This window comes from Rhinolophus hipposideros, assembly GCF_964194185.1.
Source record: "Rhinolophus hipposideros genome assembly, chromosome: 19".
In the NCBI taxonomy this organism is placed as follows: domain Eukaryota; kingdom Metazoa; phylum Chordata; class Mammalia; order Chiroptera; family Rhinolophidae; genus Rhinolophus; species Rhinolophus hipposideros.
The window spans coordinates 1,940,721-1,960,090 of NC_138065.1; the positions used below are offsets into that span (position 1 = coordinate 1,940,721).

The following is a 19,370-nucleotide window of genomic DNA, read 5'->3' on the forward strand; positions in this document are numbered from 1 at the left end:
TGACTTCCCAGGAGAGGCCCGGTCCCGCCCCGCCTCCTGCGCGTCTCGCGGATGCGCGTCTCGGGGGCGCAGCCTCCCCGGCGCGCGCTCTGCGGAGCCCCCGCGTGCGGCCCCACCCCCCGCTCTGCGGGGCTGCGGGGGGATTTCCCTTCGCCTCCGGATGGGGTTGCTGTTTCGCTTCGCCCACGGTAGGCGCACTGTGCGGCTGTCGCCCCGTTTGCGTCTTAACTCGCCGCTGCCTGCGTTTGCCCTTCTCCTTTTCGTCATCATTGGTGTTATTTGTAGGGATGGTCGTGATTTAATAGTGAAGAAGAAGGGATCGAATCTTCGAATCCTCCTCTTGTTTTTTGAGGGGTGGAGGGCGAAGAAGGTCCGTGTAATTGATGTCGTCGTCAGTGATGACACACGTTCAGTGGCCCCTGGACCCGCGCCCCGCGCCCCGCGCGCCCCGCGGACACGCCTGGGAGCCGGGACACACTGGTCCACAGCCGCCTGGGCTGACGCGCCGGCCCCACGGCGGGCAAACGGGTTAGCAGGCCACGGGGCGCCGTGACTGCCGTTAGGCCACTTGTACAATTGGTTCATTGTGATAAGAGCTGCGAAGGAGACGGAAGGGCTATGAGCTTGTGTTACAGGAGAGGTGAGTGTGGAGGGAGAGAAGGTTTTGGAGAAAACGACGTCTGAAAGATGAATAGGCATCAACTAGGCTAAATGGAGGTGAACAGGGCTGCATACCGAGGGAAGACCCTTTGCGAGGACTCAGGTTCGAAGGATGTACAACAAGGGGACAAGTCCTGTGGCCAAGGGGACAAGTCCTGTGGCAGGTTCCAACTGGCGCTGGTCTCCCTGTCTCGGCACTTGCCCCCTGCAGTCTGATTTCTACACAGCAGCCAAACCGACCTTTTAAAAATATAAATCTGATCTTCTCACTTCCCTGCACCAAACTCTCCAGTGGATTTCCATCTTAGAACAAAATTCAGACTCCTTGGCCCCCAGGGCCCTGCAGAAGCTGGCCCCCGGCCTCCTTCTCTAAAGTCATGTCTTGCAATTATCCCCCTCACTGGCTCTACCCGGCACTCCCTACCGCTTTGTTTTCTTCATAGTTCTCATGGCCACATGAGATTGCCTGGTTTTGTGTCTACCAGCTTCTAGGACAGAAGCTCCAAACGGCTAGGAGCTTAATCATCGTATTTGTTGCTGTAGCCCCAGGATCCAGAACAGTGCCCGGCACGGAGTAGACGCCCGTGATTTGTTGAATGTGTGAGTTGGGGAGCTCATTGAAGGGGTGCCTAATCCAGCCAGAGGTGTCAGGAAAACGGTACTGATGGCAATAATAGTAAGGCTGAGGCATTCGTGATGGAAAAGAGGAGTTACTCATTGTTTTCAAGACAGAAAAAGGACTGGTGGCATAGAGGAGAGCAGAGGCAAGGTGGAACGCAGCCTATGAAAGGAAATGGGACGCGGCCGAATGGAGCAAATGGTGCACATGGAGGGGTGAGACGTGAGGGTGGGACAAAGATCCCGGAAGCCTTCTTAAGGGCAGTGTGGAAGCCACTGAAGGAGTGGAGGACGGACAGAGTAGCTTCAGAATTTATATTTTAATTAGACCATCCAGTTCTTCTTGGAGAATGGATTGGAGGAGAAAAGGGGAGGTTAGGAGGCCAAGAGAGAGATGCTTCTGTAGTCTAGGAGAGAAATGATGGGGAGAAGAGGACAGGGGGTACAGTCAGGAAGGAGCCCCAGGTTCCGGGAGGAAGGGCTTCCATTCGTGGGGAAAGAACACAGGAGGAAGAGCGGGCTTGGCTGGGGGAGACGATGATCTCATGATGGTCCTGCTGCGGTGTATGGGAGACACACAGAGGAAAGGTCTGGAAGGCAGACTTCTCATGGCCACGTGAGATTGCATTCCACCGCAGGAGAAAGATTGGGGTTGGAGGTGGAGATTTGGGAACCAAAAGCGACTAGAAGGTAATCGAAGCCATGGGGTTGTCTCTGCGGAGTGGGCGTGAGAAGACAAGGCCTCGGATAAAACCTCAAAAAACACCCGCAGGCAGAAAGAGGAGGGGAAGCCTGCAAAGGAGAAGGAGCAGCCAGAAAAGTGGGGGCGACATCCAACCAGGAGAGGGCAGAGTCATGGGAACAAAGGAGAGCACCTCAAGAAGGGAGGGGTCCCGTGTCAACTGAGGTAAAAAGTCAGGTGAGAGCGGTTTTGGAGCGAGGAGGGCCGAGGTGGCCTTTGGAGAGGAGGAAGTCTGAGAGAGGGCTCATCGAGTGTAAGTTTGGCATGAACAATAACATTACATGCAGTGTTGCATTAAATCCTCCTAACAACCCTTGAGGCAAGAGGTTTGGAGATGAGGAAACAAGCTCAAGAAGTCAATAACTTCCCAGTACCTCAGAGGTAGGGAGTCATGAAGCCAGGATTTAAATCTGTGAAATCCCTCCGGTGTCCATGCTAAAACACCCTTCCACGTGTCTTCTCCTTTAGGGGACAAGAGAGAAAGGGTGGCGGCCAGAGGAAGCAAGAAATGAGGTAGAGGTCTTGGACACGCGTCTCCTTTGACTACCGGAGGGAAGAAATAAAGGCTGAATAACTAGAACGGTTATACTTCCTGCCCCCTCAGGCTCTGAACAGTGGGAATGTGCCAGCAGGGCATGGGTGTTCAGGATTTGTAGCCGTCCTTCCGGTAGCCCCCTCCACTGGGTCTCCCTCTGACCCTAATAATCATGTTCAGAGTTAGGTTCTTTCTTTCTGAAGTTCATTCCCTCAAACCACACCAAGGATGCCCCTGAAACACCCGACAGGCAGGCTGTGATTGATAACAACCTACTCATTCAGCAAACACTGAGCCCCGATTCTGTGCTTGCCTCTGAGTGGAATGTTTTGAGGTTCCAAAGAAATAGGACCCATGAAATTTACTCTGCACGTGTTTGTAGCATTAAGGAAGGCTAAAAATATGCTCCTGAAATATCAGGGAGCATATTTCTTGGACTCTTTCAGGGAGCATATTTCAGGGAGCATTCTTGGACATAACGACTAAGAGTGGCTTGGGCTTCAGGGTAGGACAGATCTGAATTTAGGCTTCGCTCTGCCACTTATCTACCTTCTCTTGGTCTCAGTCTTCTCATCTGTAACATGGGCCTGTCGGGCCAATGCATGTAATAAGCACTCATGAAAGACTGGCTATTATTTTGAGAAAAAAATACAGGATAGCGCGTGAGGTTCAAGTCCTTTCCATTTGCACTGGGCTTTACCGGGAATGCCGTGGTTATTGTTTAAGAGTTGGTTAATCAAACTATTGTAATCATTGTGTAGTATGTACATTTTCTTAAACTTACACAAGGTTGTATGTCAAGTACATCTCAATGAAGCTGGGGGAAAAAGAGTTGGTTGATCAGATGGATGCAGGAGGGAAGCCATACCCTAGTCAGGGGCAGATGGGGTCTTACTGGAGAAAGAAGTCATTTTGGGGACCAGTCATCAGGAGGAGGGGGGACTTCCTCAGATCAGAAGTCAGAGCTGAAAGGTCGGGTCTTGGTTTGATTGGTTTATTCATTCATCTATCTGGTATTTTTTGAGCATCTACTATTCTGTGCATGGAATGAGACAGTGTCTCTCTTTGTTTTGACCTTGGAGGTGACAGTGGGACTTGGGGGCGGGGGTGGGCATCCTCTTTAGGGAGTTGGTTTGAGGCTTAAAGAGCAAGGAGCGTATGACATGGAACCTAACCAGTCTCCAGGGCTGGAGTTTGCTGTCAGAGCCAAGCCGCAGCCTGGCACGGGGCTGGCCCAAGTGGAATCAGAACTCCACTGCTGGGTCAGCCAAACTATTTTTGCCCTTCTGCTCGTCCCTTATCTTCATTTCCCAGTTGTCCATCCCTGGCATTTAGCTACATCTTTTAAAAAGGGGACAGAGGAACACATTATGGCCACCTAGTACACCCCTAGTGGACACTGCGCAGAGTCCAAGGCGTTTGAGGCGACTCCCTAGGGCAGTGGTCGCCCCCTAGGGGACATTTTGGGAACTTGCGTCTTTAGTGGAGACCACGATTAAGAGGCACTTTGAGGATTTAATGGGGCCCAGGGAAAGGTAGACGTTCTAGAACATGCAGGACAGGCCTGCACAAGGAAGAATGGTCTCTCATTCTCCTCGACTTTGGAAATTTCTGCTCAACAACATATGCAAATATAAAATCAAATATAACTCAGCAGGACTTCATTACGTAATAATGCAGAAAAGATTTACAAGAACTTTTCTTCTGGAAAAAGTCCAACAATTTAGAAGAGCATTATGGAGAAGGAAGCTTAAATAAGCTGCATTGCCTTGAAATCACTGCATCTGCCTACTCAGTGTATTAGAGCACTTCCAACTATGGAATATATTTAGTTGAATATTTTCAACACTATAGTTGCAGTTCCTGCAAAAGCAATGAACCAACTGCAAATATGTCATAAAATTTTTACTAGCTTAATTGAGGTGAAATTTACAGACTATAAAAATCTCCTTTTAAGTGTACAGTTCAAGGATTTTTAGTAAATTTACTGAGTTGTGCAACAGTTAACCTCCATTCCCACCCCAGCTCCAGGAAACCACTAATCTGCTTTTCTGTCTTTATAGCTTTGCCTATTCTAGAATTTCGTATAAATGGAAACATACGACATGTGATCTTCTTTGCCGGGCTTCTTTCACATCGCATAATGTTTTTGAGGTTTACTCCTGTCGTAGCATGTATCAGTATTTTGTTCCTTTTTATTGCCGCATAGTATTCCATTGTATGGAAATACCACAGTTTGTTTATTCATTCACCAGTGGATGAACATTTCGGTGTTTCCACGAATACTGCTGCTCTATAGATATTCACGAGCAAGTCCTCGTGAGGGCATATGTTTTCATTTCTCTTAAGTAAATACCTAGAAATGGAATTGCTGGGTCACACGGAAACTATGGTTATCATTTCGAGGAATTACCAAACTGTCTTCCACAGCGGCTGTACCATCTGACATTCCCGCCAGTAACATATGAGCGTTCCAATTTCTCCACATCCTTTCCAACACTTGTTATTGTCCACCTTTTTTATTATAGCAATCCTATGCAAAGTGGTATCTCATAGTGGTTTTGATTTGTATTTTCTTTTCTTTTTTCTTTTTTAAGGAGGGCGCAGCTCACAGTGGCCCATGCGGGGATCTAACTGGAAACCGTGGTTGTAAGCCTTGGGTTAGTGTTATTGGCACCATGCTCTAACCAACTGAGCTAACCAGCCACCCCTTGATTTGCATTTTCGTAATGGCTGATGTTTGTCGAGCATCTTTTCCTGTGCTTGTTGGCCATTTGTATATTATCTTTGAAGAAATGTCTCTTTAAATCCTTTGCCCATTTTTAATTGGGTTATCTTTTTGCCATTAAGTTGTAAAAGTTCTTCATATGTATATTTTAGATACTAGGCTCTTATCAGATGTGTGGTTGCAAATATTTTGTCCCGTTAGGTGGGTTGTCTTTTTACTTTCTCGATGGCATCCTTTGAAGCACAAACACGTTTCCCTTTTTGTTTTGATGAAGTCCAGTGTATCTTTTTTTCTTCTGTCACTTGTGTTTTGGGATCATATGTAAGAAACCATTGCCTAATGAGATTCTGGACTTTAGCTATGATAAGATGAGACTTTGGGGGACCTTGGAAGGAGGTAAGAGTATTTACATGTGGGAAGGCATGACCTATTGAGGGCCAGAAAATGGACTGTGGTAGATTGCCTCCTAGCTGGCCCCAAACGATCCCCTCGTCCCAGTGTTCACACCTTGTTTAGTCACCCCACCACACAGTATACGGAAGACCTGTGTAACCGATATTGCAGATATGATGATGTGTGAGCTAGGACGCCTGAGCTAGGACATGGTGGCTTCTGCCTTGCTCTGTCTTTGGTCACTCACGCTGGAGGAATCCAGCAACCATGTTGTGAGAACGCTCAAGCAGCCCAGTGGAGAAGTCCACATGATAGGGAACTGAGGCCTCCTGCCAACGCCAGCTCCGCCTCCCCACCTGTGTTAGTTAGTGGCTCCCCTTGGAAGCACAGTTCAGCCCAGTGAAGCATGAAGATGACTGCAGTCGTGCCAACGTTTTGGCTACAGTCTCATGACAAACCTCAAATCGGAGCTGTCCAACCAGGCCACTCCTGGCCCACCAAAACTGTGTGAGATAACAAATGTTTATTGTTGGTTAAAAAAAAGAACAAAGAAACCAGTGCCGAATCCAAGGTCACAGAGATTTACTCATACGCTTTCTTCCAGGAGCTTTGTAGTTTTGGCTCTTACATTTGGGTCTAGGATCTATTTTGCTTTAATTTTTGATGATGGAGTGAGGTAAGGGTCTAAGTTTATCTTTTCCACGTGGATATCCAGTTGTCTCAGCACCATTTGTTAAAAAGACTGTCCTTTTCCTTATTGAATTGTCAAGACTTAGAATCAAATAATAAATTTGTGGAGACATGTGGATATTAAATTTGTGGAGACATGTGGAATGCACTGACTTAGTCATAAAGATTGGCTTTTAAACATTTCAATTCATCATATATTTAATACTTTTGCAGCATAATGATAATTATGTATTATGAAAATGACATGATGAAAATTACATGTTGAAAGTATTTATTAATACATGGGCTGGTTTTGCTTCTATTATTTCCTAATTTATTCCATTTTGGTTAGTGTAAGATTTGAATACATTATGTCTCCTAGGTAATCATGCCTACGCTTTTTCTTATCGAAAACATATTTTATTATCAAGATAGTCCAATTATTTTCCCTTCATATTCCAATTAAGGCAGCTATACTGATTCTTTTAAATTATGTGTGTAGGGAAGCCATAGTATCTATACGTTTATTTCAGGATCGTAAAGAGTATGTTAGAAAATACTTGGCATGCAAAGGGGGTGTTTGGGCTGTTAGGCTGAGATCTTGAGGGTGGGGAGAGTGACGCTCAGGGACAGGGGCAGAGCCACCCCTCCCCAGCTGAAAACCAACCATTCTTGCCCATCCTGGGAGTTCTGGGTTTTGGTGTGCTGTTGAAGCCGTAGACCCTAACTGGTGTCTTTGGAGAACTCGGAGAACACGGAGAAATGTTGTTGCCATGTAGCCAGCATTTCAGAAGCCAACTGGGCCTTCATCTTGGGCAGGTAGAACCCTCTGTAAAAAAGAAGGGGCGATTTTAAAACAATGCAAAGCACACAGAGCAGACTGACCCAGCAGCTTTGGAAAACAAGCAGCGCCTCGTGTAGCATTTGGCATACCAGAGGCACTCGTTAAATATGTGGTGTGTTTAGCCAAGGGACTCTGAGTAGTCAGGGGACTCAGGGCAACTTAATGACCTTTCTTAGGCTCCTCATCTCTAAAATGGGGGAAAGAATAGTATCTGCCTCGTGAGAATGAAATGAGAGTAAGTGTCTAATGCACACAAAGTACTCCCTAAATATTAGCCCTTATTATAACCAGCTTTAGAAGATGAGATCTGTAAGCCTCAAGGGAAAATCAGACTGGGAGAGAAATCTGTAGGATGAGATGGTGTCTCACAAACTCTGTTCCCGCAGAACGCAGTAGGGAGGGAAGGAGGCCCCCGAACAGAGCAGACTATGTCTACAAGCATTGCTCAATAACGCCGTGTGGAATGAATGAACTGGAGGGAAGTAAGGTATGGATCCCCTGTCCTCCTCCCAGGAGAGCCCCGTGTCGCATTTCCTTGAAAAACAGGAAGTCTGGATGGGGCACATACTGACAGTGATGATAGTTCAATCCAGTTCAGCAGTTTGTCACCTCCTCACTCGATGTCAGGCCGTCTACCTAGAATGAGTAAGACATTCTTTGACAGAACTCCGTAAACATAGACGCAACTTGCTGTGATATTTGGTGCCCAGCAACGTACTAGACACACACATGCTGGTACTTGCGCGTTACAACAGTGCTATGAGGTAGCAGCGGTCACTCCCCTTTTATAGGTGAGAGACTGAGACTTCGAGTGAGTGAGTCATTTCTCGAAGGTCAAACAGCCAGGAAACAGTGGAGCCGGGCTTCAAACCCAGGCCTCACGGAGACAATGCTGAAGTGCTATGGAAACCTAGAAGGAGAAATGATTGACTTTACCTGGAGTGTGCCCGGAAAGACTTCACTAATTACAGAAAGACACAGCCAGCAGTTGCTGAGCACCTCGCATGTGCCAGACACCGGCGTCTGTCACTGATTCCAGGAATGACCCTGGGAGGCTGCGTTGTCGGCTGCCGAAGGGCAGGGAGTTGCTCAGCTCATCACTGCGTGGGTCACTCCCACTAAGTCAGGGGTGGTGTGGTCCATGTGTGAAGTGGTTGTAAGCGCAGGACTAAGGCTCCAGCCTGTACACTTTCAGTGTCTGAAAGGCTTTACCCAGCCTCCCCATCGTGTGAGAACGCAGCCGCATCTGACAGGAAACCAGCGTGGCCTCAGAGTGCAGTGTTGACGACTGCCTCCCTCGGGTGCTGCCATCCCTCTGCCCTGGGCCCATCCTCCCTGCACTTCACCGCTTACTAATCCCCGCTCTGTCTCTTCCAGGAAGCCTTCCAGGATTAGCTCCCTCCCTCCACGCACACTGTCTTTATCTTGTCTGCATGTCTGACTCCCCGCCTGCTTCACGAGCCTCTGCAGGGCAAAGCCTGTCTTAATCGTCTCCCAGTATTCTGCACAGTGAACGTCTTTCATTAGTATCAGCTTTGTTAGTACGACTTTCACATTTTTTCTCAAGAAAGTCATGTGCCTGCTGTGGTTCCCATCCTCTGGGATCTGGGAGCCTCTCCCCAACCCCCCTCGTAGCCCTTTGATCTGCATTCTTCCTGAAGTTGTCATTCCAGAATTTCACGGGGTGTCCCTATAATCGCCAACAGCCTGGAGGAAGCCAGGCGCCCTTGACAAGTATGGTTGCAGTTGCCTCACTTCCTGTGTCATGTGACTGTCCCGTCGTCATCACATGACCCATCCACTCTATTATGCCGGAAAGAACCCGAAAGGCTAGTCCGCTGTGGGTAGCTACCCAGGTACCTGCATCCCTATTCTCATTGACTGAACCTCTGTCTTCTCCAAGGGTTGGGAGCCCTGCAGCCTTCTCATCTGGTGATGGAGCTTTCCAGACGGGTGAGTGAGCCAGGGCTCCCCACTGCTCTTGTCTGCTTCTGGAATCCTGGCCATCCAGGCTCTGGAATTCAATGAATGACAGACTCTCCTTGGACTCAGGCCGTCATAGCACTTTGATGGAGGGACAGATGGAGGAGGGGAAGGGTTGAGGGAGAAATGGGTGGGTAGAGGGGAGGAGGAGGGTCCTGGTTGGGGTGGGCAGAGAGCTGTCACTAGCAGAGGGCCTGTTCCATCCCCATTAAAGGTGGGAGACAAAGCTGTGGGCGGCCACAGGCAGCCGAGCATTGCCCAGGAGAGTAATTGCAGGGTGGAGGAGACCTTGCCCTTCATCCTCTCCTCATTCTGTTCTCAGGAGTGTCCCAAGCCCCTGGGCAGGGTACATGTGGTGGCTGCCAGCCTCACCGGGTTGCTTCTACTCCAGGCAATATCTTGGGCATCAGGTGAGTGACTCGAGGAGGGAGGTGTACCCGAGACTCCCTTCTTGCCTGTGGTCCTTCGGAGCCTTCTGGCAAACTGATGGTGGACTTCAGTAGGTGACCGAGTGACTGAGACCGCCCTCGGGGTGGGGGGATAGCCGGAGGACCTCTGAAACCTGCGTGCTTCCCTGCTGACCAGTGTGCCATCGCCCGGCCTCGTGCTTCAGCCCATCTCTCTGCTCATGTGCCCCACCCTCCCTCCACAGGTGCCCGCCCCTGCATCCCGAAAAGCTTCGGCTACAGCTCCGTGGTCTGTGTCTGCAATGCCACGTACTGTGACTCCCTTGACCCCCTGACCCTGCCTGCCCCTGGCACCTTCAGCCGCTATGAGAGCACGCGCAGTGGGCGCCGGATGGAGCTGAGTCTGGGGACCGTGCAGACCAACCGGACGGGCACAGGTAACCAGTACACCCCTCACCCCTGAGCCAGGCTGGGGTCGTCCCAGAGCTGAATCGCGCCAGAGATCACACGGGTTTCTCCCCTGTGGGCTGACACCCTTGATTCCCTGCAATGTCCTCAGGGCTGCTACTGACCCTGCAGCCAGATCAGAAGTTCCAGAAAGTGAAGGGCTTTGGAGGGGCCATGACAGATGCTGCTGCTCTCAACATCTTGGCCCTGTCACCTGCTGCCCGGAATCTGCTACTGAAATCGTACTTCTCTGAAGAAGGTGAGGAGGAGGGGGACGAGAGGACAGTGCGCTTGGTGCTTTGAGCCTCACTTCCACCCATCCCTGATTCTGGGTTCTCTCTTAATGCCCAAATGAACAAGAGTTGTTCTGCCGTGGCCCACGGATTGCTCAGGGACTCGCAGGCTCAGAAGGCCTGTGCTTCAGGGAACCCACATTCCCTTCGGTCCTGACTCAGACATCATTTAGGACTGGAAGCTGGTTGGCCGTGTCCCGCATTCTCCTGCTGGCTCAGATGCCCCTCTTTTTCTGCAGGAATCGAATACAACCTCATCAGGGTACCCATGGCCAGCTGTGACTTCTCCATCCGCACCTACACCTATGCCGACACCCCTGATGACTTCCAGTTGCTCAACTTCAGCCTCCCAGAGGAAGACGTGAAGCTCAAGGTGGGCACTGTGGCTGCCCAGGCCCTGGTGGCCCTGACGCCTGATGGCTGAGAAGCCTCCGGCTAGCGCACTGTGCAGCCAGAACCGGGCCCCTGCTCCCTGTTTGGTCCTGGGGGTGGGAGGGCGGGGGCCAATGGCGAGGCCCGATGCACTGGTTGAGCCAGTCTGTCTATGTTCCAACTCTGGGTGTCTCTCCTCACTACCTTTGTTTCTAGATACCCCTGATTCACCAAGCCCTAGAGATGGCCAAGCGCCATGTCTCACTCTTCGCCAGTCCCTGGACATCACCCACTTGGCTCAAGACCAATGGGGCAGTGAATGGAAAGGGGTCACTCAAGGGTCAGCCGGGGGACCTCTACCACCAGACCTGGGCCAGATACTTTGTCAAGTAAGGGAGCAGCAAGGCCGTGGGGTTTGGACCAGCCGCCCCTCTGGGACCCCCTGCTCTGTGTCCCAACCTGGTACTGCCTCCAGATCTGCCTCTCCTCAGCTCGCCTTTCTTTCTGGGCGTTGCAGATTTGTGACCCCCATTTCTCCCCCTTACTGGGCCTGTCCCCCCAGGGTCGTGGTCCCCTGTCGTGGTCGTGCTCACAACACCCTTCCCCTGCCAGGTTCCTAGATGCCTACGCTGAGCATAAGTTACAGTTCTGGGCAGTGACAGCCGGGAACGAGCCCTCTGCCGGGCTGCTTAGCGGGTACCCCTTCCAGTGCCTGGGCTTCACCCCGGAACACCAGCGAGACTTCATTGCTCGTGACCTGGGTCCCACCCTCGCCAACAGTGAGCACCGCAGTGTTCGTCTGATCATGCTGGATGACCAGCGCTTGCTGCTGCCCCGCTGGGCACAGGTGGTAAGGCCATGACCTCCATGGGTACCCGTGACCCCCAGATCCAGCATCCAAATGACTGGCTCCCAAACAGAGTGCCTTCCCTGCCCCAACTCGATTCCTAGAGCACCTGGGCTGGGTCCAGGTGCCCAGGTGGCACCCATGGGTGCTGGGATGGTGGTGACCCCTCTGGATGTCCAGGCCCCGTGGGTGTCCCTTCAGCCCTCTCCAGTTGCGTTCATCTCACTGCCCGTTTCTCAGGTCCAGAGCTCTCTGCGCAGGGCCCCGGTTCAGTGGCCTCCTTCCCCTCCCCGTCCCCGGTGCAGGTGCTGGCAGATCCAGAGGCCTCTAAGTACGTCCATGGCATCGCTGTCCATTGGTACCTGGACTTTCTGGCTCCAGCCAAAGCCACCTTGGGGGAGACGCACCGCCTGTTCCCCGACACCATGCTCTTTGCCTCGGAGGCCTGCGTGGGCTCCAAGTTCTGGGAGCAGAGTGTGCGGCTTGGCTCCTGGGACCGCGGCATGCAGTACAGTCACAGCATCATCACGGTGAGCCCCGCCCCCCCGCGCCGCACGCCGCACGTCCTTCCTCGTCTCCAGCCGGCTTGCTCTGTGCGGCACATTTCAGGACGTGGTGATTCCGTCTTGCCTTCCCCTCAGATTCCCCCCCACACCCGCTCTGAAGGCTTGGGTCTTGGGCAGTTCCATCTGCCTCGGAGTCGTCGGTTTCTCGTCTCTCCTTAGGTGCTAAGGATACGAGCCCCGCTCCCAGGGCTGAGGCGGCGGAACCCGTCTCCACGGCGTGACCCTTAACCACGTTATCTGGGGACCCAGCGTGGAGCCTTTGTCTCTGCCCTGTTCCCACCCTAGAACCTTCTGTACCATGTGGTCGGCTGGACCGACTGGAACCTCGCCCTGAACCCTGAAGGGGGACCCAACTGGGTGCGCAACTTTGTCGACAGCCCCATCATCGTGGACATTGCCCAGGACACGTTTTACAAACAGCCCATGTTCTACCACCTCGGCCACTTCAGGTGAGTGCAGGAAGGGCACCCCCACTCCACGCCAGGCCCAGCCTCACCGGCACCGGCTTACATCACCCCACACGAGGAGCAGGGAGGTGCTTAGGGTGGGAACCTTGAGAGAGGCACACCTGTCCCTCTTGCACCATCTGGGCAAGAAGTGACTTGATGGCATCAGACACGACAGCCCCTGAATGCCTGCTGCTGGGCTGGGAGGCAGCAGGGCAGGGCGTGCCGGCGGCGGTGTGGCTCAAGAGCTGGAGTTAGGGCGGAGGTTGGGCAAGGGTTCCGAGGTGACTTCTTGGGTGAGAGGTCGATGGGAGCTGAGTTGCCTGCAGGGGCAGAGGGGCTGGGCTGGGGTCCCTGGGTCCCTGACGATGCCTGTCCCCACTTCAGCAAGTTTATTCCTGAGGGTTCCCAGAGAGTGGGGCTGGTTGCCAGCGAGAAGAACGACTTGGAGACAGTGGCGCTGATGCATCCGGACGGCTCTGCAGTTGTGGTCGTGCTGAACCGGTGAGAGCAGCGGCCGGGCCTGGGGACGGCTGAGGGCGGGACAGTGGGCGGGGTGGGGCCACACGCTCAGCCCCGCCCCTCTCCCACCCGCAGCTCCTCTAAGGATGTGCCTCTCACCATCAAGGATCCTGCTGTGGGCTTCCTGGAGACTCTCTCACCTGCCTACTCCATTCACACCTATCTGTGGCGTCGCCAGTGAAGGTGCAGATGCCCAAGCAGGCGCCTGGGCTCCACACGGGCATTAAAAGGGACAGAGACAGCTCGCATGCCGTCTGTGGCTAGAGGGTACAGCAGGGCCGGGGTGAGCTGGTGGTGTAAGCCAGGAGCAGCGGTTTGGGTGACTCACTCTCCCCTCTAGCTGGTGCCAGGGACTGGAGGCCCCTCGGGAAAGGCTTGGGGAGGCCCAGTGGCCCCCCACCCCCAAGCTTGTGTGACCGTGTGCTTGGTGCTGGTTGCCTGTGGAAACTGGGCCCAGGCCCAGGGTGAGCTCACTGTCTGTACAAACACAAGATGGGAGTGGGGGGAGAGTGGGGGACGGAGAGACTAGGAAAGCTGGACCCAGAACCGAGGACTGTGTCTTTCCTGGAGATGCAGGCATGGGCCCTTGTACAAGCAGCGTCAGGATCAGGGCACAGGCAGCTAAGAAGCCAGGCACTGTGGGAGGGCTCAGGCACCCACACGGCCCCTCGGCACCGGCTGGCAAAAATGGTGGCCCCTTAAAGGACGGAATGTCTGATCCCAGTCAGTGTGATCAGGTTTATTCTGGGGGGACACCCCATTTCTGGCTGTACCAACAATGGGGAGACACAGGGTTCTCTGGAATGCATGACAGTAGAAAAATCAGTCCTGGGAACACGAGGACCAGTCATTCCTCTTCGTCCTCCTCAGCCATGCCCAGAGCCCGCGTGTCTGGGGTCCGGGCAGGCGCCGCCCGCTGGATAGAGACAATGCCGCTGAGCAAGGCATAGCCCACCATAGCCGCCAGCCCCGCCAGCACGGAGAGGATCTGGTTCCGGCGCCCGTACGGCTCCTCCTCAGTCTCTGGGCCTGCCGGTGTCTGGCGTGGAGGTGGCACCTCAGCTGACGGGCAAGGAAGGAAGGTGGGTGGGGGGGCTCATTCCTGGACCCCCTGCCCACTATCCCAGGGGCCGGTGCCCTTCCGTCTGGCCTTACCTCCATCCCAGGGGAAGTAGAGGCTGAGGATGTGGGTGCAGTAGGCACAGAGGTTGGGCAGCCCCCGCAGGTGGGCCTGCAGCTTCCCACTGGGCAACTTCGCCTGTAGCAGCAGCACCAGGTAGCTGAAGACAAAGGCGTCTAGGGAGGCAGGGCTGCAGCAGAGAGGGAGGGGTGGGATGGAGTGGCCCTGGGCCGCCAGGGGAGGAGAGGACACAGTCTGGACCTGGTGTGGGGGGCTGCCTAGGTGGCGCCAGCCTGGCCCTGAATGGGACTCTGTGCCAGGGTTGCATAAAGGGCACATTGACTGCCCCGCAGGCCCCTCCCGTGCCTGGCGGCCCTCCCACCCTCCTGTACCACTGAGGCGGCTCCAGCCCCACACACAGCCCCACTGTCACCAGACCCCGGGTCTGTCCCGAGGACCTCCTGTCCAGAGCCAGCCCCCACCCCGGCCCCTGCAGCTACGTCTGAGCCGGCATCTTCCCAGCCACCTCTTACTCCCCTGGAGTCAGACTCACGCGTCTCCAAAGAAGAATTTGTGAGAGCCCAGGCGCTGAGCAAGGAGGGTCAGGCATTCCAGAGCCTCTTGGTAGAGCTACAGGGAGGACACAGGTAGGCTGCGGCTGCGGGCGGGCGCCGGCCGGCCACCTCCCCTGCGAGGTGCTCCCACTGCTGGCATCAGCCTCGGGCGCCTCGTACAACAGCCTCCTGTCCCAGACGTACCTCCTTCTCCAGCTCCTCCTCATCCTCAGGCCTGTGCTCGCCACACAGCAGCTGCAGCCGCTCCAGGTGCTGCCTCTGCATGCGGCCAGGCAGGAAGAAGTTGAGGGGAAAGGGCAGAGCCTCTGCATACCACTTCCGGGTCACTTCCACGAAGTTCTTGCTGTCTACCCAAAACGTATGGATCTGCATTGGGTACACAGGAAGGGAGAGGCAGGTCTGGGCCAGTGCACCTGCCAAACTCCAGGTGGGCTTCCGATCCCCGTGCCACTCCAAGCCTGGGGGGGGGGGTGCCTGCCCCCTCCCTCGCTGGCCATGGACCCTGGCAGGCCTGGCCACACTCACTAGCACTGGGAGCAACTTCTCCTCCAGCAGAGACATGAAGGCCAAGGTGTCTGCCCCTTGGCGGGCAGATAGGTCGTAATCAGCATTGTACTTCTGTGGAGGAAACGGCCACTATGAGATGGATGCTGGGGGATTCCAGGGCACGTCCCCAGGGGCACCCTGTCTGGTGCCACCGCCACTGGCCTCTGCGTGTAACAGAAGCAGAGTAAGAAGCTTTTCCCACCGAGGCCCCCTGGCCTGGGCACAACCAGTAGCCTGTTGCTGTTGGCGGGAAGCCTGGGCCTTGGAGCCCGCTGGCCGTCAAGGTCCCGCGCCTACTGGGGGGAGGAAGGAAGGCCCAGCCACAAACCAGGACCAGCTCCCAGAGTTTCCACAGAAAGGTGGCAACGTGCCTGCTGACGGCAACTTTCTAACGGTAACTTCCCCAACCCAGACACCACAAAGCTAGCAGCGTGGAGCTCAGAGGCAGGTTGGGCCTCCAGCCACGCCTAGGAACTAAGGGACGCCATCCTCGTGCTCCTGGGACACAGTGAACCCATGCCCAGGGCCCCCTGGCTTGTTCTTGCAATGCCCAGCTCTTCATGATTTCCTCTATTTCATTCCATGGCCCAGGCTCCACCATCACATGCACATTCCAACTGTACCCCCAGGTCTCAGGCTGCCACACCGTCCTAGGCAGCAGTGTCTGTTCCACCTGCACATCCTGAGTAAGCTTTGTCCCCAAATAACCTCCTGAGCACGATCCTTAAATCAGTCTGAGCCTCATTTTCTCCGCTGAGGAATGGGGACACTAATCTCCCAACATGGCTACCCAGAGAAAACGCTGGAAACTGGCAAAGCTATGCTCATACGTAAGGAAACTGCAGGGATCCAGTCCCTGCCGGGAACTGTGGCTTTTACCTGCATCTCTTCTCTCCGTGCCTCCCAAGCCTCCGTGAACTTTCCAGCTCTTTAATTTTGGAGAAAGTAGAAATGAAGAAGAGGGTCCCACTTTTGACAATGTGTTCCCTTTTGGAACCAAACCAAGAAAGCTAGAAGAACTCTTGGAAAGCATCCTCGCTAAACCCCCTCGTTTTACAAGTCAGGAGCTTACGGCTGTGGGACGTTAAGCGATTTGCCGAAAGTCACACAGTCAAGGACAGAGGGAATAGCATAGCCGAGGCCTCCCCACTCTTGTCATGCTCTTGCAACTTCCCTACCCTGGCTCTACGCCCTGTCCACCCTGAGCCCCATATCCTGCCCAACCTGGTCCCTGGGAAAAGGCAATGGCCCTTATAAGTCCCTTTCTGAGCTCATCTGAGCTCCCTTCTCTCCTTTCCCTTCCTTGTGTCATCAGCTTGTCATCTGTCCCCCTGCACAGCAGGCTGAACGCACTGTACCTGTGGATGCCCCCACCATGCCCCAGCCTAACCTCTGGCCTACTCACTGCGTCGCACCAACCTTGTGTGTGTCTCCCCATCACACCATTGTTCCTTGAAGCTCTGGGCCACCTGTGTCTAGCTTGGCATATACTTGGTACTCAATAAATGTATGTTGCACTGAACGGACTGAACTTTTCTCACTGGTAGCCCCCCTACCCAAGCCACCTACCTCTTTTCGAAGGTGGGTGATGATCTTGTGTGGTACCGAGATGACCTCTCCATGACTGGTCCGAAGAGCAGGCAGAGTTCCTGACATTGAGAGAGAAGAATGCCCACCAGACCCTTAGCTGCCTGTCCAAACATGTCTGCACCACGTCCCTGTCTATCTCCTGTTCCTCCCCCTGTACCCTCACTCCTTCCTCATCCCACCAGGGACACTGGGTACCTGAAGGACTCCGCCAGGGGTTGGTGATCTTGTGCACCTTGAGGGGGGCACCAGTAAATCTGGCATAGGTCTGCAGGAAAGGAAGCAGAAGGCAGGGAGGCCAGAGACATGGCCCCCATGGGGAATCAGAGAAATAACATTTATTGAATACTTGTTGTGCTATGGTATATGCTTAGTACTTGCCTCACACATACACAAAAGAGGTGAACATTACTATGCCCATTTTACAAAGGGCGACACAGGACTGAGGTGATGGACACAACCATGATTACAAGTCAGCCAGAAAAATCCTTCCCTCTGTCTCCTCTCCCACCATCTACCTGGTGAACACCTACCCTCAGAAGTTGTTTCTAACCAGTATACCCTTTTCTTAGAGGCACTGACCATGCCCTTCCCCGTAGCCTGTAGCCTGCTGCTACTCATACCTTAGCACCCGAACATTTTATCCCATTTCTTTGCTGACATGTCTGCCTTTCTGCAAACAACTCCAGGGGAGAGACTTATTTATTTATCTTTGCATGCCAATGTTTGGTATTTGGAAGAGGCCTAATACATACTTACTAAATGATGGACTGAATGAAATGAGTAAATCTAACTCCAGAGCTCGCTCTACAGAGCCTCACTGTGGGCCTTTTGGTTCAAAAAACAATAAGCTCAATACACACTGTTTAATGAGGAGGCGGAGGAGGAACAAGAAGAAAGGGAGGCTGAGGAGACGACAGGAATGCCAAGACTGAGAACCCTGAGGCTGTTCAGCTTTAGTGAAGCTTCGGGGGAAGAAACAAGCGCACAGAGAGGAGAACGGATCTCCCCAAGGTCACACAGCCAGTAAATGGCTGGGCGAGGACTGAAACCCATTTCTTGAACCCCCGACCAGGCCTCTTTCTATTGCTGCACAAAACCTAGGCTGCTAAAGCACAGGGCACTGAGCCCGTATCAGCCTGGCACTCTCGGCGATTGCCTCAGTTTCCCCCCCCAACGCCCGGGCTGAGGCGCCCTGGCAAAGTTCGGATGATCGGCTAGTTCGGGCCCCCTCCCTAGTCCTCCAGGGCGCAGCAGAGGACGCCGGCACCAACCCTCACCAGCACCGCCAGGCTGTCCAGGTCCACTGACGGCAGCCCCCAGCCCCCAGCCCAGCAGAACAGCTCCATGGGCGCCGCCATCTTGCCCGCCCTCTGTCCCGGAAGCACCTCCCTCCCCGCTGCTCCCCGCCCCAGCGCGGACCCGCCCTCCGCCGCCGCCCGTCGGGTCGCTCGAGGCGGCCTGGGGAGGGAGGCCCCGGAGGAGGCGCGGCCTCATGGGGCCCGTGAGGCGGCGGGACGGAGCCGGCTGCTTCTGGGCGGGCGGCCGCCGCCAGATGCACTGGCAGCACCGGGAGGGGGGAGGGCTTAGACCTGGCGCGCCTCGGAGAGTCGGGGCGCCCAGGCGGAGGGGAGCCCAGGACCCCCGGAGGCACGGCAGCGGGAGAGAAGGGGGTCCCGCGCGCCTGGGTCGGCTCTGGGGCTCTCGCAGACCCGCACGTGGCCTGGACTGCCCCGGGGCCCCTCCGGGCTCGGCCCCGAGCGGGGGCTGCGGGAGGGGTCCCCCGAGGCGCATGTTTTCCACAGCGCGTTATGTTTGGAGCCGGCCCCGCGCCGCCTGTCGCCATGGAAACAAAACAGGGGCGGTGGCGCCGGCCGGAGCGTGGCCGGGCTAGGGCCTGCGTGGGGGGATGGGAGGTGGGCTCGCTCGCTGTTGCCTTGGTAACGGGAACGGAGGCGCCCCTCCGCTTCAACCGGGTCACGGCCTGTCACCCAGCACCCCCGGTGTTCCCAGTCTGGCCCCCTTTCCCGGTCTACCCTCCTGTTCCTAGTGTCCCGTTCCCCCGCTGATTTCTTCACTCCGACCTCACTAACCACTGTTTTGGGCTCTCCCTCCAGTTCCCATTGGACACCTCCAGGTTTTCCTAGGAATGAGGGAAAATGGAGGCACAGGCACGTGCCAGGGGACCCCCCACCCTAATAAAAAGCACTCGCCCTGTCAGAGCAGCGTATTTCATGCCCTGTGTTCATCCCCTGGGCACTATAGCGAGCGCGTTTCCACCACTCCCTTGGCATCGCCTCGTGCCAACTGTGGAATAATGCCCACTGTGGAGCACTGCACTGCCAGGGGTTCCTGCCTTCCCCGACTATACCTTCCAGAAAACAGTAGCATTTGGTAGTGGCCCCCAACAATGAGGTGCCAGGAGAGAGGGAGGCAGCAGGGCGAGAGGACCATTAGGAAGAGGCAGGAG

The 19,370-nt window shown here is 54.6% G+C and overlaps 2 protein-coding genes across 8 annotated transcripts; one reads left to right on the forward strand and one right to left on the reverse strand.

Annotated features, from left to right (window-relative positions):
* Positions 1–38: 38 nt before the first annotated feature.
* GBA1 (glucosylceramidase beta 1) lies at positions 39–16,833 on the forward strand. 5 transcript variants are annotated; one of them, XM_081024921.1, is made up of 14 exons: positions 39–188; positions 5,153–5,215; positions 7,576–7,676; positions 9,093–9,142; positions 9,495–9,582; positions 9,825–10,016; positions 10,139–10,285; positions 10,559–10,692; positions 10,908–11,080; positions 11,304–11,541; positions 11,844–12,068; positions 12,390–12,553; positions 12,938–13,054; positions 13,148–16,833. In XM_081024921.1, the coding sequence occupies exons 4-14, from the start codon at positions 9,125–9,127 to the stop codon at positions 13,251–13,253; spliced, it is 1,602 nt and encodes a 533-aa protein (XP_080881047.1). In that variant the 5' UTR covers positions 39–188; positions 5,153–5,215; positions 7,576–7,676; positions 9,093–9,124; the 3' UTR covers positions 13,254–16,833. The 5 variants fall into 5 exon arrangements, with proteins under 5 accessions (XP_080881047.1, XP_080881049.1, XP_080881048.1 ...); XM_081024923.1 differs by lacking the exon at positions 5,153–5,215 and having other exon boundaries at positions 13,148–13,255; positions 13,943–16,833; XM_081024922.1 differs by lacking the exon at positions 7,576–7,676.
* On the reverse strand, positions 13,797–18,658 carry MTX1 (metaxin 1). Of its 3 annotated transcripts, none has more exons than XM_081024927.1 (8): positions 18,181–18,658; positions 17,099–17,168; positions 16,883–16,962; positions 15,293–15,385; positions 14,951–15,133; positions 14,746–14,822; positions 14,228–14,382; positions 13,797–14,134 (listed from the first exon to the last, which is right to left on the reverse strand). In XM_081024927.1, the coding sequence occupies exons 1-8, from the start codon at positions 18,259–18,261 to the stop codon at positions 13,920–13,922; spliced, it is 954 nt and encodes a 317-aa protein (XP_080881053.1). In that variant the 5' UTR covers positions 18,262–18,658; the 3' UTR covers positions 13,797–13,919. The 3 variants fall into 3 exon arrangements, with proteins under 3 accessions (XP_080881053.1, XP_080881052.1, XP_080881051.1); XM_081024926.1 differs by having other exon boundaries at positions 18,175–18,342; XM_081024925.1 differs by having other exon boundaries at positions 14,951–15,385; positions 18,181–18,301.
* Positions 18,659–19,370: the final 712 nt, after the last annotated feature.